The 19,727-nt window shown below is 37.4% G+C and overlaps 1 protein-coding gene across 3 annotated transcripts in view; it reads left to right on the forward strand.

Annotated features, from left to right (window-relative positions):
- The window catches only part of TMTC4 (transmembrane O-mannosyltransferase targeting cadherins 4), a 44,400-nt gene extending 26,004 nt beyond the window's left edge, over positions 1-18,396 (forward strand). For 2 of the 3 annotated variants that reach the window (XM_075199959.1, XM_075199958.1), the window contains exons 9-18: positions 1,164-1,366; positions 4,868-5,039; positions 6,897-7,028; positions 8,173-8,252; positions 8,702-8,809; positions 8,918-9,059; positions 13,217-13,331; positions 14,039-14,151; positions 14,812-14,881; positions 17,384-18,396. In XM_075199959.1, coding sequence (XP_075056060.1) covers positions 1,164-1,366; positions 4,868-5,039; positions 6,897-7,028; positions 8,173-8,252; positions 8,702-8,809; positions 8,918-9,059; positions 13,217-13,331; positions 14,039-14,151; positions 14,812-14,881; positions 17,384-17,535 — 1,287 coding nt within the window. In that variant the 3' untranslated portion in view covers positions 17,536-18,396. The other variant, XM_075199960.1, reaches the window with a different exon arrangement.
- The last annotated feature ends 1,331 nt before the right edge of the window (positions 18,397-19,727 follow it).

A 19,727-nucleotide genomic window follows, 5' to 3' on the forward strand; every position in this document is an offset into this window, starting at 1 on the left:
TCCTATAGAATAAAACTTTATTGGTGATGTCAAATGGTAAAGATTAGGCAAGGTCAGTGGGTCAGGTGGTTGCCTTCCTAGTGCAACACCTTACATAACCAATTTATGTCCTAAGCTAGTCTTGCATATTTGCCAACTTTTTATGCTGTAAGCTCTCACAAATAGGGCTCTGTTCCATTTGTGCAGTAGTACATTTTTTTTTGTATATCACGATTTGTAATCTCCCCATTTCTGACACTTTATGTATTAATTGTGTGTGTGTTTGAGAAAAGGGTTGCTGGGAGTAAAACATAAAGCATTTAGCACTGTTTTTGTTTGCATTGTGTTCAGCTGCCCTTATTACATCATTTTTTGAGAATACTCTGGTATTACATGTCCAACTGTAATTATTACATTTAATACTGATCTCTCTTGTATCCTAGAGTAATTGTCCCACATTTAATACCATTCCCCAGTATACAACATCTACACTTAGGAAAGTAATACTGCAGAATAGTTATTACCTTTCCCTTTCATTAAAAGAGCATGATTTAAATACATAGGGCCTGATTCATTAAGGTACTTAATTTAAGAGGTTTCTTATTTAAGGCTCCTGGACAAACCATGTTACAATGCAAGGGGTGAAAATTAGTGTTCTGTTTTGTACATAAGTTAAATACTGACTGATTTTTTTCATGTAGCATACAAATACTTGATAGCTTATTTGTACACTGAAATTTAAAGTTGATATTTGTGTGCTACATGAAAAAACAGTCAGTATTTAACATATGTGCAAAACAGAATACTAATTTGCACACCTTGCATTGTAACATGGTTTTGTCCAGGAGACTTAAATAAGAAACTTCTTAATTTAAGTTCCTTAATGAATCAGGCCCATATAGTGTACATATTTAAAGATTACTTTACATGTAACAATTTAGCTCTATGTGAAGTCTATATTCATGTAGCAGTATTTAAATACTAGATTATTTAAACCCAAATATACAATGAACACTGATGGAACGAGAAATGTACAATTTGTCAGATTTTGTGATCTAGAAAAATGGGTTGCAGACGTTTTTTTTGACCTGTGTACAATGCACATGTACAGGGAAGTGCACCTGTATTGATAATTCTGTTAACATTTAATATGAGACATTGAATTCTTTTTCTCTTAATGACAGGTAATAAACTATAATTACTATTATTCCTTAAATGGCTGGCTGCTGCTGTGCCCATGGTGGCTGTGCTTTGATTGGTCAATGGGCTGCATACCTCTTATTAAATCTCTCAGTGATTCTCGGATAATGGCACCGGCAGCACTTTGGTTCTGCTTGTTTGGCTTAATGTACCAGGCTTTATTCTCCAGTAATGGCCAAACGAGAAGGTGAGTTTTTTTGTGTATTTCCATTAATGGAAGCTTGGCTTTTTTTGATCAGTAGGGAGCCAGAAACTCATGAAACCTACATTTCTAGACATTGCTAATAAACAGTGTCCTAGTTATATTGCTTTATTTTATTATACTTACTGTTGTCTGCTCATCCAGTGCTGGGCATGTGAATAGTATACCATGTTCGTAACAGTGGTTCTTTTACTATTTAATGCAGTGCTGTGATGTTCTTTAAATCCTCCCATTCCATGCTTCTACAAAGATCTACACACAAAATAGTGTTGCCCTACACATGCTTTTATAGGCATTCATTCATTATTGTAACAAAGGAAGCATATATTGGAGGGATAAAAATGGATCAATAGGCATAAGTTATCTCAATAGCTTGGTTAAAATCCTGGTTTCAACTTGTGCCTAACTAAAATTTCCAGATAAAATACATTTTAAAACCAAGCTTGTTCACCAGTTACAAGATACTACAGTAACACAGAGTACAGGTGTAGCTTAAGCCTTAATATAGGGCTTATTATTGATTGATTTACTTGTCAGTGACAAGGACGTTTTCTCCATATCTAAGTACACACAGAGAGTACACACACTATCCATACTGAAGCTGTAATACCCTTTTCTATTTCAGAATAAATCGACTTACCACTTTGTACTAGTATACCTCATTTTGTCATGGTTGTCCACTCTTCCAGTTCTTCCGTCATTTACCCCCACCCCCTCACTCCTTTACAAATACACATATTTGTATTTATTACATAATAAGAAGCCGTGTCTGGATCACGCCTCATAGGGACCCCCCTTTCCTTCTCAACAAGACAATCAGATAGGTATATGTAAACGCTGTCTGTAACCAGTTATCACAAGATTTACAACTGGCCTGAAACAGAAATTTGACATTTCACTGCATTGTGGAGACAGTTTCATGTATTCCGACCTGAATACGTCTAACAAAATCCATTAAACACGCTGACACCTAGCTATGGCTAGTCAAACAGTTATACCCATTGATTTAAGCTGAATAGTTAGTTACTGTGTATTGATTCATTGATTCAAACAATTTTATTTAGCTTTACAGTTGTTATCCAATTTTACAGCTAACCAATTCTGATCTTTGAGTGCAGATGTCTCAGCCGATGCAGGCGTGCACAATCATGCTTCCCGGGTATCCTGCATGTCTGATAAACTTTATCAGGTGCTTCTCCGCAGCTTTGACCTCCCTCATTGTACTAGGCTTTTTTTTTGTAACACAAAAAGCTTTTTATTAGATTTTCCAAAGAAAAAGAATAAAAACAACACATGTGACATATGACAGAGTAAATATACCTATGTATGAACAATCAAAGGTTAAGTGGCATTTAAAAGCATCAGGTATTGTTAACACATACTAAAACATATCATACCACAAGAACAGAGACAAGGGTATAGTACAAGATAAAGGATATGAGTGGGAAAGGTATGGGGGAAGGGGGTATAAGGGATGGAGACAACTCCTGGAGCTGCTATAAGTAGGTAGCCAGATGGTGTACGCAATAGACCCCTATGGAAGGGGGGTCAAGAAAAGATAGTTCTATCCTATTTGGACCCAGAAGGCGAGAGTGTAGTCCTATGGGTAGCATAGTAATCAGACCAAGTGAACCACTTCCATCAGGGGGGAAGAGGGTGAAGTGGAATATTTGAAGCCTATAGTTTCCAGCACATAGCTGTGCTGAGTTTTTTTTCTTTAATTTTGGACACAGGCTGGAGAGCAGGGCTCTTCCAGTCTTGAGCGATGTCCACTCTAGCAGCAATTAATATGTGTCCCGTGACATAACGGTGGTGAGCCGGGAAGATTGGTGGGTAGAGTTGGAGAAGGACCAATCTTAAAGGAAGCAGAATTATTCATTAGTATTTTGTTTATTAACCTTTGGAAGCCTTGGTTGTGCATTTGGTCCTGTCTTACGTATTCTCCCTTGTGAAAGAAAAGTGTTGACAGTACATGCCTGCTTGTCTCTTTTATCCAGGGGAAATTACAGTGTATGTATTCCACATAATCCCCTTTTTGTTTCTGTCTGGAAAATGTGGTGCATTTTAAAACGTAAGTTCCAGCTAAACCCATACAAGTCCATTCATTTACTCTTTGTAGAAAACTCAGAATTCCAAAATGGCAACTCATCCATTAAGTATGTGGGAGGTCTTTATGGTCAGTCGGCCAATTACTAGATAAAACATCTAAAAAACCACTTTGGTACACTTGGGCAACTGAGTTGTTTCAAGTCATAGGCCCCTTCGGCTTAGCTTTTATCCAGGCCCAACGTTTTCCCAAAAGTATTACATTGCTCTTTTCTGAGATATATTGGGATAATCCCTTAGATAGCCTTTTAACATCTAAACCCCCTCAGAAGAGTGCGATCTCCTTACATTGCAATTTTCTGAGAGACCTTTTACACCATACTACAAGCAAGACTGGCTTTAGTCAGTGGTTGTCATACTTCCCTGAACTAAACATTGACATACTACTCAAAACCCTTAGCACATCCATTAAACTGCTCTCCGCTTCCACATATGTCAAAATGTTTCTTAACATTTTTCACAGAGGCTATGAATCTCCTCATCGTAGATATATCAAAGGTCTCTTCAGAGAGACCTATGATATATCTACGATGAGCCCTAAATGCGACGAGCCTCAGTCTGATTTATTTAATTGCTTCTACCCCAAGGGCTTCTGGATCCATGTGTAGAGATTCGCTATGGTGAAATTGGTAAATTATCTACCCTTTTAAACCTGAATGGGCTATCTTGGGAATCTAACCTCAAAGTGTGAAGGAGCAAAAAAATGATAGTTGCGCTTTCAGCAGCAGCCAAAAAGTGCGTTCTCCACATGTGGATCCAGAGTTCTCCCTCACACTTGAACTTTATAAGGAGGCAATGTTTTTCATTATGTGGATTGACTGGTTGGAGGCATCCCTTCACAAAGAAATACATATTTAAAAATTCTTTGACTCCTGGGAAAGCTTCATTAACACGCTGTCAACTGCCTCAAGGGAATACATTTTCCAGAGCTCTCCCATTTCTCTATGAATGATACGTTCCCTTTCCCCATTCTAGTCTTCCTGTGTCTCAAGGAGGAACATGCAAGCTCATAGAAACTGTTTTATTAGCTTCTAATGCGAATTGTTATCCTGATGTGAATTGTTATGTATATATATATATATATATATATATATATATATATATATATATATATATATATATATACACATACATATAGGATAAATATATATAGAGATCTATATATATATATATGTTTTTTTCATTAAGAAGTGCGCCCAATCCAGACCACATCCCTGTACTTTCACCTTTATAGTATTTAAAGAAGTTTACAATGATTTCAGTGGGGCATCATAAAAGGTAAGTTTGGTCTTATCTATACTGCACATACATAATGTATAATGCCTAAAGCAATTTCTGTGCTCTGGTTCCTAAGATATATATTTTTCATTTTCTAAACAGAATCCTCACCATGGGATTAGGATTTCTCACAATCCCTTATCTTCCTGCAAGTAACTTGTTCTTCCGAGTTGGCTTTGTTATTGCTGAGAGGGTCCTGTACCTACCTAGTGTAGGTTACTGCATGTTACTGACTTATGGCTACAGTAAAATCTGTAGACAATTCAGGAAAAAGGTAAGAATCTTAAATTTATTACATACCAAAGAAAAGTTTCCATATGAGCAGCCACAATGAACCATTTTGCCATTGATGCTGGATCTCTGTGGGAAACTTTATGCACATGATCTGTCCTCTCCACTGTGACAATAGCCAGGGAAACAGATTGTACCAGAATTTCAGTCTGCAAATGTCCCTTCATCTTTTCCTGAATGACTACCCAACGAAGATAGACCTCTGTTGATGGACTAAGGAACAGGGAAGCTAAATACCTTGATGCGTGTAGGAACACATGCAAAGATAAACTAACTAAACAAGTGTTTGTTAAGACTGCAAGTGATGCACCATCAATGTTACAAAATATTCACTAAACTCAAACTGGCTTCAAAACACTCACACACACACCCTCTAGCTGCAACAACTCTACACACACACACCCTCTAGCTGCGACAACTCCACACACACACACACCCTCTAGCTGCGACAACTCCACACACGCACACACCCTCTAGCTGCGACAACTCCACACTTGTCTGCTACCACATATCAGTTATTTCCCTGCTTTTGTTGGGATCACTCTGGCAAGTGAGACCTTGAACAGACACCACCTGTGTTCCTGCAAAATATACACTATAAGAAAATCTGCTTGGTCCAGCGAGAACCCAAATCCCAGCTAGGACTGAACAGGACTTCCCCAGGCTTTTAGGGTTCTTGTACCTCTTGGGATTTCCACAATATGGTTCTCTGGGTACCAGACTCCGCTTGCCCTGGACAGACTTCCTATTGATTCACCTTATTGGGAGTGGATTGGCTCTTGGTTTATGCTTATCACCTTGTTCTCCCCCTAGGGTTCCATGCTGACCTGGCTTTAACTTGGCTGTACTGTCTGAGCACACTTAGCCTAGTGAAGAATAGAGGGGGCAATGGCCAGATTAGACCTGTGAAGGAGTTGGCCCAGTAACTTTAACACTTGAGTGGAAATGCCACTTTTCTTCCCCCCGGTCACAGGAAGTTCCCTGCTAAACATGCATCATTTATACCAACTACGGAGGCCTTACAAACACAAAATAGGCATTTTAAATACACAAAATGAAACGTAAACAGAGTTTTACAATGCTGACTTGACGATTAAAAACCCATTGAGGCCATTTCCCTTTATTATTATCTGGGTGAAAGGAGGTGATGTATGGGTTTAACCTTCATTTACAACAAAGACTCACCACATCTACACACGGTAGATAGCTGATCCATCTTACTCCAATTTCTACATACTTACTTGTCATTGTCTTTTATCTTCACCTTAAGCTTTGACTTTTTCATTGGGAAAGAGGATCTGCCTAGGTAGAAGTATTGTCTCTTATTATGACTAACACAATGTCGATGGTTTCCATGCTTTATCTATTAACTTACGTTCCATGGTAATCTGACATTTAGGACACATGGTGTGAGCACCATACTACTACTAATGCTTTAGGTCAGTGGTTCAGTAAGATTCGTTTGTCAAATGATGAGCAGTAAACATTTATTTAAAGGCAATAAAATATAGCGGAGTTACAAACATCCACAGATTATTCATACTTGGCAGTAGTAACAATTTGGTGTGTCTGGTCAGCCATTAGTCAAAACATTATAATGATCAGAACTATTTGTCTTTTCCTACAAGCCAAATGAATATATTCTTGTTATCTAACTACTGTATGTACAACATTGTGTTCTGTGTTCTGTGCCAGTTGAAGCTGTGAGTGGTTTCCAGAAACATTTCAACATATGTGTGCATGTAATATGTTTGTGTTGTTTGGTGCTGTATTTGCTAACATGCCACTTCTACATTGAGTTAATTACTATTTTTTGTAATTGCTGTTTATTTATTTTAAGAAACTTGGGACTGCAGCTGTACTGGGGCTGCTGAGCATCAACGTAGTGCGCTGTGTCTATCGCAGTAACCAGTGGAAGTCTGAGGAACTTCTCTTCCAGAGTGCACTCTTTGTGTGTCCTCTGAACGCTAAAGTAAGTCAGTACATTATATAATAACTTGGTGCTGATCCTTCCAGTTGTCACTTGACAATGTGTTTCTTCAGGTCATTGGGTCCATAAATCTTTTAAATTACAATTATTTTTTCTATAAAATCATCCACTGTTTCTAACATTTTAATAGCTAAATATTATAAGACATTAACTCCTTGTAATCGCAAGTAGAATTCAAAACTGCTTTTTAGTCTATACTTGTTTATAACAATTGTTGCACTATGCAAATAATCACTATGTGCTAGGTTCCAACGATAGAATATTTTAATTTCCGCTGCTGTTATGCGGAATGGCGTTCCAGGCTGCATTTGTATATTCACATTTTTACAGAATTTATAGTATATGAGTGGAGCTAAAGAACCATTGTCATTGTATTCTGTTGTGTAGTATGGCCACATGCAGAGTGGGGTGAATATATCTCCACTGTGACATAGTAACAATGCACACATGTGATGAAGGTAGCATGTCTATGTTTGTATTATATCTGCTAAATAAATGTGATGTTCTCTCTCAAAAACCTCTCAGTGTTTTAAGGTACAAATGTGGAAATATTTATTTTTTTATACACTTCAAAATACTCTGCTGCATAATGTCAACATTTAAAGTACAGTGTTGCCTAGCATTTACCAGGAAAACACTTAGCTTTTCATTAGGCTTTTCCGTAGCACTAGGAGAGCAGAGCTACAATCAATGATGTTGACAAACCTGCCCTTACATTAGTGGGATCTGTGCTTTATTTTTTTATACACTTGCATTTATACTAAGATCTTAACCTTTTCTCTAAAACTGCAGACATATGACAGGCTTGGTTTGTATCCTGAGTGCAGATTTTTATTTTCCAACTTGGTGACCCACATTTGAGATTTACGGGGACCTATCAGTGCGTCCATCTGGTAATGGCACACTGGCAGAACAGTAGTCAGCAACCAGATCTTTAGACAGTTGTGATTCAGGTCTGATCTTTCTTTTATATGAAGTGTCTGAAAATGTTTCTTTTCTTTTTTGCAAATTGGAGTCAGTATATATGTGTATTTATGCATGTATATATGTATGTGTATGTATATATATATATATATATATATATATATATATAGTCTGTGTGTAACATATTTCTTATAATTTACAGGTGCACTACAATGTGGGTAAAAATTTAGCAGATCAAGGCCTTCAAACAGATGCCATTAAATACTACAGAGAGGCTGTAAGGTAATGTTAGATGGATTCTCTGTGATGGCATGTGTATACTCCATTACTTCATTTTTTATTTATTTATTTTCACATCTGTTCCTTCTAGAACATAACGTTATGTGTGTTGGTACAGTTAATGTAAAACAGTCTGAGATCCTGAGCAGAATTGATCAGTCTTTTTTTTTTTTTTTTTTTTTTACATTGATCATGTCAGGGCTTTGTCACAGCAAATTTCAATTTTACTGCTCACTCTAAGATTAAGTGACACCAGTAAGCAACTCCACTATGTTTACAAGAATCGCACAGTGGGAGATAACTGTAACAGAAAAGTGAGGAGCACATTCTATAAACCACTTATTAGCGAAGATGTCCATTTAACAATCCATACATCTAGATAGTTCTGTATACTGTGAGCCAGGTCTTATTGTTTATAGCCACATTTCTTACGTAATATTTGAAATTTCCAGGTTAAATCCAAAATATGTTCATGCAATGAACAATCTTGGCAATATACTGAAGGAGAAGGATGAACTCCATGAAGCAGAGCAACTCTTATCACGAGCTGTGGCAATCCAGTAAGTGAATAGGAAAAGATGGATGGTAAATACATATGTTCCTTCTGGTACTGTATATTCGGGTGACTGTCCCTTATTTGATCTTTGTATTTTATATTCCAACTATAGACCTGATTTTTCTGCTGCGTGGATGAACTTGGGTATTGTGCAGAACAGCCTTAAACGGTTTGAAGAAGCTGAAAAAAGCTACTTAACGGCAATCAAATACAGAAAGAAATATCCAGACTGTTACTACAACCTGGGACGGCTGGTGAGTGTCCTCTTGTTCCGAATAAAATTGCTATTTCTATTTTTAGGCATGCTCTGTCTCTGAAAGGTGAAATGTTACTGTTGCATTCACTTGATGTGTGTGGGTGTACAGAACAGTCCACATCCACCAGCATCACACAGAAGATTTTGCTGCTTGCGTTTCTCACAAGAATAGAATTGATTGATTCCTATACTTTATGTGACCAGTAAGCAAAGGCGAGCGACTCTTCTCTATCAAAATACAGCACCTCTCAAAATTCCACAGGGGTTATCTGAACCCTGGCAAGTCACGCCCACAATGTGACCATAACCCAGTTTTATGTTCCATGTCCTGTTATCTACTGAAAAATCAGGACTGTCCCACCACGAAAACGAGACAGTTGGTGGTGTGTGGTGCTTTCTGTTAAGGATAAAGAAGCAGGGTCACCCGGAATTGTGCGGGTCCGATTTATAATGTGTCGCAGTTTTAATATATTAACAAATTATTTGGTAAATAGACCAAAAATGCTATTTAAAAAATTGTTGTCGTGTTATGGCGAGGTTTCCTCCAGCAGTCTAACAATTGTTTACAATCCAAAATTTATGTTTTTAATATTTGTTGCATTGTTGCGTTGTCACCATGTGGTCTTATAGCTTACTTTTTCGATACTAAATAACTATGTAAGATTTGGCAGTCTGTTGTGTATAAGCCTTTTGTATCATTCATAAATATCAACAGTGGCAGGAGCTGGGGGGTTTTTAATACTAGAATATGTCTTCTCACTTTTCATTTTCCACAAAATAGAGTACAAATAAGCATTTATAGAATAAATATATTACATAATATTCTATTTATCAATAGTCTTTTGGGATGTTATTTTGTGATAGATGGAAAAAATGAAAAAATGATGCAATACACACTATAGGGTTTCACCGACGAGAATGAAGGTATCTATCACATCCTTACTACACTATCATGCACTTGATTGGCATGGACAATAAACAACCAGTCATCATCATCAATATAGAGGCGCCACCAACGTATTTGCGCTGTGTATATGAGTGTGGTACATGTGACTGGATCCAGTAGTGTGCGCACAATGTGCCTTTTCAGATAACAGTGCTCCATCTGTATCTTGGGCCAAAGGAAAGCTTTCAATGGTCCTAACTGGCCTGCGGACATTTAGCTTATTAGTAATAAACAAGGACTAAACAAGGAATTTTATTTCCTTGAGCACTATCCAATCTGCCATTCCTTCCCCTTTATGTCTGGAATCATGTACATGTTATAGTAATATGAAATACATATTGCTGGACTATTCGATCCATCCCAACCCCCTCATGGATTTCTCAATTCAACCCTGGTTGTGTAGGAAACAACTATTCCTAGTTCCTTCAATTTCCCCTTTTTATAGTTGAAAAGGTATTTTAAGATTGTTGTTCCTGTTGATTTTTAGAAAGTCACCATAGTAATATATATTCACCATATATATGTGTTACTATACGGATGGCTAAAATAAAAGCACATTTCTTGAACCATACATGCCAGTAATAATCACTGCACAATGCCCTGCTCGTTGGCTGGTATAGAAAAATCTCTCCTTTGTATAGTAATGAAATCCAGAGCTTATTCTTCTGAGCTTTAGTTAGCACTTACCTAATGAAGAAAGGTGTTACAGTTGGAAGAGGAAGTTTAGATGGAAAAGGATTAATTCTTCCAATTAAGACATTCCAGTAGCTTGTTAATTTTTATACAGGGCAGTTGAACACTTGATATTCTGCCCATCTCACTTCAATGTCTAGTACGCAAGTTTACCAGTTAATCGCATTAACATCCATTAGTTACAGAAATACTGCAAGCTCAGGACTTTATATACAGAATAGTGGTTATTACAGATCAAAGTACAGTGCTCTCCAAATCATTATTTGTACATTCCTATTAAAGCAGTAGGTTTTATAACTGTGAGTTAATTGTTTATCCTTTGTGAGCAGCCTGGAACACTTTCCTTCAGCTGCTGTTGGTTCACAGAAACCTACTGATATACAACCTACAAATAAAGTGTGCTTTGCAAACACATTGAACATCTCATTTCCAATCCTTTTCTTTCTAGTTTTATTTAGTATTCACAAGTGGAGCAGCATTTTGAAGGGCAAGTAGAGCAGTTTCTCAAGTGCATTGTTTCACTGAAAGGACTAGCATGGGCCTTTAGTGCTAACAGGTGTCCTCAGGCAGAATAAGGTAAAAGAGATGAAGTGACACCTAGAATATTGCATCAACCTAAACCCACCTACTAAAACTCATAACCATATTTGTAGGAGCAAACTAAATAGGCTCATACAACAAATTTAAATTACAAGATCAGAATTTGTCTAGTTGGCTGTGTTTAAAACCAAACATAGATATTTGTTTTGTGGAAATGGAATCCTGTACAGAAATTAAATCTAGAAATAAATAGTGGGCTTGGTAAATAGAGTCAGGACTCTAGTGACCAAGCCCAAATGTAACACAAGGTCATGTGCCGCCTGTGTAATGTGACTGTGATTTGCCTCTCTGCTAGCATAATTAATATGGGGTCTCTTTAGTAGAGGTTTAATGAAGAGAACTGGAGGGATTGAGTTCTCCCAGTGAATTGAGCTGTGGCATGATCCATTGCCCTTACATATAAGGGGTTTCCAAAAATGGACAGTTCCTTTTTAAATGAACTTAAAACATTTTATATGCTATGTAACTACTGTTGTATGGGTGAGGTCATTTTAAAGATGGCACATAATGCAATAAATGCTAAGCTGATCACAGGCCTATTAAGCCTATTCGGCACTCTAGGGAGCCAGAGTGTGAAGTAGAATAGACTGGATAAACTGGTAACATGTCCCTGTTTTTCATTTCAGAATCATGGTAGCCATATGTCAAAGTTATCCCTGATCCAACCCTGTCTCTAAACTCATGCAATACAGTCAGAATCTCAACACACCTACTTCTATACTTTTTAGAAATAGGGATGACTTGAACCTCATCCATTCTCTTCACTAGGACAAGAGCTCCTCAAATATTAGCCCATCCCCCAGAAACCACACCAATCACCTGATAGATGCTGGAGGGAAACCTCAGGCTGTTAAAAATGCATTGGTAGATCACTAAGATTGAAATTAAAAGAGGGATGTTTTGCAAAATCATTTATATAAAGTTGTATTTCAACTGGAGTGGCCACTTATTACATTATATGCTTATCTATAATTTTGTTTTGTTTATATGTTTGTCATATTTAATAAATTATATTTTAATAATTACTGGACAGCTCATTGAATTATCACATTTAATTTGGATGTCAGTTATTTTACGAACATGTAGAAAAAATAGGAATCACATTATTTCACTGCTTCTAATACATATATACATTATATACTAGTACATACTATATATATTGAATGTAAAATATCTATACAGTATACTGCACAATTTGCCAAATTGCAGTGAATCACTTTTTACAATATTGTGAAAACGTAAATGAATTGTCCACTTTTATCTTCATCTCTTGAGCTAGTGCCATCCTCCTCTCATACCTCCATGCTGGGATCTCTCCTGAAACCTTGTATAGGACCTACTAGATTGCAGTTCTCCATCCATCCTACGTGTAAAGGTTCTGTGCTGGTGTGAAAATCAAGTCTTTTGCTGGGTGGACCTATCTGTCATTTCAGTTATGTTGATATTCAAAATGAAATCGAATTTTAACATTGCTGCACAAAACTAGGAACACTGGTCCACTACAGCTCCTTCCATCAGCCGGTGCAACTTCTGCTCAGCAAACCATGCCATATTACTGCACAATGCCTGTACTGCGCTTTGTGAATAAGGCCCACCGATTGTAAACTCATTCTGATCCCCCAGTTCCAAATAGGTCATATTTATGGCTTTTCCTACTGAAGGACAAGCCACTTGTTTTCATTTAAAGTGCTACCTATAATCTGGTTAATTTATGTAACAGATTTTAGGCTAAAAGCATGAAGTTCTAAGAAAGAAAACAAATAGATGGAACTGAAAGTTGTATAATTGGATTTTTCAATACTAGACAAAAAATGTACGCTGTATTTTACATTGTACAGCAATTCTAATAAAGGTGTTTTACCTGTCAAAAAGCCTTACAATACCTGGTCATATAGTTTAACACCATTTGGTTGCAGTATGCAGATTTAAATCGACATATGGATGCACTGAATGCCTGGAGAAATGCCACCTTTCTGAAGCCAGAACACAGTTTAGCTTGGAATAACATGATCATACTGCTTGATAATACAGGTAAGCAAGTATCTAGGTGGTAAAACAAAGCAATAGATGTCTCTGTGCAGGAATATAGTTTTGAATGCTGATCACATGGGTCGAGGCTCAGCTCAAGCAACATAATTGTTTTCAAGTCAGACTACACAGATTGGACAATATGCAGCCAGTTAGTGTGGTTGTAAGATGACTGTACATGCAGACCAATGGATATAATCTCCCAACCACATGTCCACACAGGTCCGATAATAATCTGACCAATTTCAAATTATTAACATACAATGTGCTCATTTTAGGTTTATAAATGCGTGATATTGGGCCAAATGGCCAATATCACCAGCAATTTCCCAGGTCGTGGGGTCAGCTTTTGTCTAGGGGGGCTTACATTGGGGTTGTTAGCCTGCTATGGTCTACTTTCATTCTCTTGTGCCTAGTGTAATGGCATTGACCACCCTGTGAATAATTATGAACCTAGGTGTGTATTTGTATGAATTTGATGTGCGATATAGCACGCACACACAACGTTTATTTGCCCAGTCTTCTAGGAGCAGATCATTTATATCTATGGCTCTTGTAGGCACTCTATGCCCCATCTCTTCTCTACATCCCACATATGCAGCACAAACAATATTAGGTCCATAAGACTGTTTTATTGTATATCTTGGGCTCTTGTCTTGTATTATGTGTGTACACACAGTTTTCATGTCTAATATGTGCTTATTTCTTAGGGAATTTGGCTCAGGCTGAAGCTATTGGAAGGGAAGCCTTAAAACTGTTACCACATGACCACTCCATCACATTTTCTTTAGCCAATGTGCTGGGAAAGGCTCAGAAATACAAGGTTTGTCTGAGTTGATCATCCGCTCTGAATGTCCATGAGTACTGACCTGTGGCTGTAAGCTGATCTGTGCCGTTGGTCTCTAACCTGCAGGTTATAAACTGTAGGCGTTGTAGTCTTGAAATACGTTTAGACAACAAAATGGACAGAAATAATACTATGATGTGGATTAGAAGAAGAAAATAATGTGGGGTCTGTTTGTCGCAATTAGATAAATTCATGGGCAAAGCATTCGTAGTAAACTAAACAATACAAATCTACTCCCTTGTTCAGCTGTTGATTTTTAATGTATATATTTCAATATTTGTGATTTGCTTTGTCCATACATCTTATAACCATTTCACCTTCACTTTTCTTTCTGCCGTTTTGGCCACATGGTGGCATTGTTCTTTTGTTGTCTTGTGGCTATTTCATTGTTACTTGGCACCCATTGATTAATACATGCCAATATACAGATACAGACCCTTATTTCTTTGCAGATTGCATTCACCCCTTATGTTGTAATGAACCTTTATCAGAAGACAAAGCAAAAATGCATGCAGTATGGATATAATTCAGTTAAGAACTTGAACTATTTTGAGACTTGTCTATTATACACATTTTTCTGACAAATTGTACATTAGCCTTCCAAGAATGTACAGATTTTCTATTGTTTTATTTCAGGAGTCTGAAGGCTTGTTCCTGAAAGCCATTAAAGCAAACCCCTCGTCTGCGAGTTATCACGGCAATTTGGGTAAGAGCCATTTAAATTCTTAAAGCGAATAAACTGTCACACTGTAGATACGTACACTGTGAGATATTTTCCTATTGATGGAGTGGAAAATTAATTATCAAACAATGTCAAGAACGAAACGTCAGAAAGCATATGTTTAACAGTCCATTCTCACTGTGTAGTAATTGAAAAGGGTAAAATCAATTTCAATCAAAAATAAGTGTGTACAAAAGGCCTACCTATTGGAGTGAAGCATTTCCATTATGAGGTGATGACTGTTAGTACTGTAAATGCCGCCATGTGCAGACCCTTTGTTTAGGAACAGCATGAATAGGATAAAAAAAAAATGTAAGCGCTCTTTTGAGGCCTGCTCTTTCTTCCAGCAGAAGTCAGTCAAAGTTTTCAGGGCACGCTGAGTTAAAACATTTATGAAAGGCAGCAGTACTGTGTAAGAAGTGGACGTGACAAATCCCTGATGCTGTTTGGGTCAAATTATATTTTTTGAGTTGTTGATGATATGATTAGCATTATATTTCGATCAGGTTTTATATTATATATTTAGATATAATGTGTGAATGTGTGTGTGTATATATATATATATATATATATATGTGTGTGTGTGTGTTTATTTATGTATAATTTTCTTTGTGATTGGAATCTATGGATGCTATGTAAACCATGTTAAAGGAATATACATTGTAAAACGATAACACTAAACCATGATGTGAGTGTATCTGCCTCCTCTATATGCAACTTGCAATTTTGAAATTAATTGATTTGGCATTTTACTATGGAAGACTAACATCCTTAAATACAAAAGTGTCAACTATTAAGTCTGTATATTGCAGAATTATGTTATTTCCGTTCTGTCTTTTCTAAGGCATTGCCTGATGAAACTAAACATCACCGGGTAGAGGGATATAGAACGTCTGTTAAGAGCTTAGGGGATGTGCTTTGTAGGAGGAAGGGAAGAGCAAAACAGGCTAGAGGTTACCACAGTTATATTTGATTTGCAGTGTTAATCATACTTTGCCACTCTCCCGAATTCCAAGTAGGACTCCCGGGAGAACAGCCAAGCCTCCGCATTCCTGCCAGACTGGAGGCAAAATTACGCCATTCGTGTCATTTTGGCTCCACCCCCACTCCAAAATCATCATTTTGTCGCTGGAGGCGGGGCCAGTGTATCAAATATGCACAAATACAAACAGCAGAGAGAAGGTTGAATAGTAAACGCCAATGACTTTAACCTTTTTTATTATTTAGGAAATAAATAAAAATTCAGCTTTTACACAAAAATATATATTGCATTTTTCATATTTAAAGTATGGTTTTAAAATGTGGTGTTGAATATCACTGTTTTTGTTAAAAAGCAGTGTAATGGAGTATATCCTACTACCTTAGCAGGATAAGAGATGGCCCATAGCTTTTAACTAATGCCAAACAATTGCAAAGTTGGTCAGAAAGATTGTAAAGACATTTGGATGGATAAATATGTTTCCTTAGATCTAAATATGAAATTCAATCTGTCAGACCTATAAACATTACTCTAATAGTGCAAAGGGGGAAAGAAAAGAAAATGGAAAAATACCACACCAGTCTAATTCAAAGTTTTGTATAGCCCCAAAATCATATAGATGTATCTTCCCTACTATAAGAGTAATGTTACATTTGTATTCATCATATAATTTTTACCTAAGGGAAGGTGCCTATCCTCATGAATATTTTTTTTTATTCTCATAAAAGGAAAAAAGTGGAAAGAAAGTCATTTAAATGGAAAGCACTATCTATAATATATAGACCTAAAATATAGGATTTTTTAATAAAGGCTTAAAAATACCCATTCATGACCAAAACAAAGTTTGACTAGTGGAGTAAGTGAGAGAAACAGCCTCTCATTGATTGATCCCAGATGAGAAGTTTTGCATGGAAAGTTCTGATTGGCTGTCTGTGATAGGATAGATAAAAGAGATTCTGACACTCCTCAGATGTCTGTCTTGAAAAACAATTGAACTAAATGTACGTCGCACGTTTGGTGTGTGAGAGGGTCTGAAGTGATTCTTGGTAAATAAAAATAATGTGACTTTATAATCTCTAACGGTGCAATTGAGGAGAAATAATAACAGACAAAATATGATTGTTACAACTCAGCCACAGAACTAGTTTTAATCATTTATTTCTATAACTTTATAATCAACAATACTGCTTTACTATCTTTTATATTTCGCTGTTTTGAAACTGTGTTCTGGTCATGAATGGGTATTTTTAATCATTTATTTAAAAAAGCTATATTTTAGGTCTATATATTATAGATAGTGCTTTCCATTTAAATGACTTTCTTTCCCCTTTTTGAGAACTATAAAGATGTAAGAATACACTTGCCCCTAACTGTACTCCACAACCTAGTGGGATGGAAGCTTAAGAATGGGAGGGATTGACGTTTTATGTACATTGTATGCTCTCTTTTTATATTCACAAAAGTTATTGTTGACTGAGCAAACGTGCTGAGACTTGTTTCTGTTTCAGCTGTACTTTACCATCGCTGGGGACATCTGGACATGGCCAAAAAACACTATGAGATTTCCATGAAGCTTGACCCCTCTGCCCCTGGAACAAGGGAGAACTACAGTCTGCTGAAACGAAAGTTGGAACAGCAGCAAATGAGAGGTCACATGTAGCAATCCCACATGATGTAGGAGCAGTGTATGAGGATTAGGAGTAACATTGCTGCCATTCTTACAAGAAATGGACATGTGGTCTTGATGAATATGGTACATTTTTCTAAAGAGCATAATGGGTGTCTGTTTACCCATCACTACGGTACATAATTTTTACTACTCATTAAGTGCAGACTAGGAGTTAAGCAAAATATTAACTTCTTGTGCAACCACACTTTATATGAAATGTGCACAGCATTATTATCCCTGAGAAAATGTTTACTACAGGTTTTTTTTCCCTTTAATCTGTACTTTTTATTGCACTTGCTACATTGTGGGAGCTAAGAAACTGATAGAACAAATTTGATGTTACGTAATTTATTTCCTATTTAATGTATACTGCATGTGCCACTTTGGCATCTTTTGAATATTTACAGAAACTTTTTTGGGAGGATTTGCGGGCGGGTTCGCACTTGAGAACAAAACTTGGCTTTAATTTCTACTAAATGTTGAAAATACAACATGAATCCAAACTACTAATGTGCAATGTTTGTAATTGCTTTTTCAGCCTACAAAGTAGATAAAGGCTAGTCTTCTCTTTAGGTAGTTAGGTCTTTCCTTGCCTTACGAGTATTTTTAGGTACTGACTTCTTTACTTTCTGTAAGAATTGGACAAAGAACCTTACAACCCTGTACTGTTGTACATATCTACTTGTCTTGCATGGAAGCATTTTTAAATACTGTGTGTTAACCTGTGATCTGTCATTTCGTCATTGATGTCTGTTATATTGTTTGTTACATTATTGTTACATTATTCATGTATTGTTACAGTCATACATCACAATTAAAATATGTAATTGTTTTTTTTCTTTCCTACCATAACATAGTGTTTGTGGTTTATTAATGATGAATCTCAATACCCCTTGTAAGACAGAGACCTATCAGATATTACAGGGAGATATTTTTTCTTTTTTTAAAACAAACATACTTTCTGTGCTGATTTTTTTAAGGGGAGATGCACGCCTATGATAAGCTGTGCTCCAGCTGCAGTCATCGTAGCTTGCATGTTGTGACACTAGATGTTATTAATCTGTATAAGTAAAGAGTTGTCAGCACAAACTGTCAATTCCTTGAATACAAACTAATGCAATAAGCAATGTTCATTGAATTGTCGGTGTGTGCTGACATAGAGATTGACCATGTCTATTTTCACATTCAAGCTGCCATAACCACAGCTTAAACTGAATGTACTCTATGCTGACCACAAAAGAAGTATTTCTCTTCCCTGCCATTGGGGGGCACTGCGATACATTGGGGTATAGTAGTGGGCTCAGGAGTCTTGTCACTTTAACTGCTAAGTCTTTGAACTCCTCCCCTACTTAACCCCTCCTCTCCAGAGAGATCCTCAGTTTTTTGTAAGTGACTGGAGAGTCAAGGTCACTAGAGCATAGGCTCCTGCCTATACTCTGTTAGTCTTTAGGGTTACATGTTTTTATTTTTATTCCCTTTAGGTGCAGCGCAGGATCCCAGACAAGACCCAGCAGAGTGAGTAGGACTTAGCTCTGCTCACTCTGGATCCTAGCGCAGGTAAATGAAGCTTCACGCTCACGTTACCAGCACAACTGCCGGCATTAGTTTTAGACCAATAGGTTAGGAAATCACTGCTTAGATGCACTAGTCAAGTAGCGACAGCGGAGGATGCTGTATCAGCCTCTCCTCCCTTGCCGCGGACAGCTTGCCGGCAGGTCCCCGCTCTCCCCGCAGATAACGAGCATGTTGGGGGACAGTTAAGCAGCGCTCACACTCGAGGTGAGTTGGCTGCAGGAACATCGCGTGCTGTGCTGGGCACTTCTGACAGCGTGCGCCATGGCACTCCTAGGCGGCCATTCGTGGATGGGGCCAGCGAGTTTGGAGGAAGCAGAGCGGGCAGCGCCAGGAAGGGGAGGAGTATGAACAGCTTCCTGCCTCTGGTCTTCCCGCGCGCTGAACGGTGAGAGTCACTGCTGAAAGTGTGCAGCGCTGTCCTGGATCCCTCTGCTCTGCCTCTCCTCCGGTGATATCCACATCTGCCTGAAAATCTAACAGGCTTGTATGATTATAGCAGTATTGTGGAGGTGTTATATGTGAATATTCTGGTCTTGTGAGTTATTTCATGTAATAGGAATTTTCACAGACAGTACTATACGGTCTTTTTAATATTTGGGGTGGTGCTC

Source organism: Mixophyes fleayi, chromosome 2, assembly GCF_038048845.1.
Source record: "Mixophyes fleayi isolate aMixFle1 chromosome 2, aMixFle1.hap1, whole genome shotgun sequence".
Classification (NCBI taxonomy): Eukaryota; Metazoa; Chordata; class Amphibia; order Anura; family Limnodynastidae; genus Mixophyes; species Mixophyes fleayi.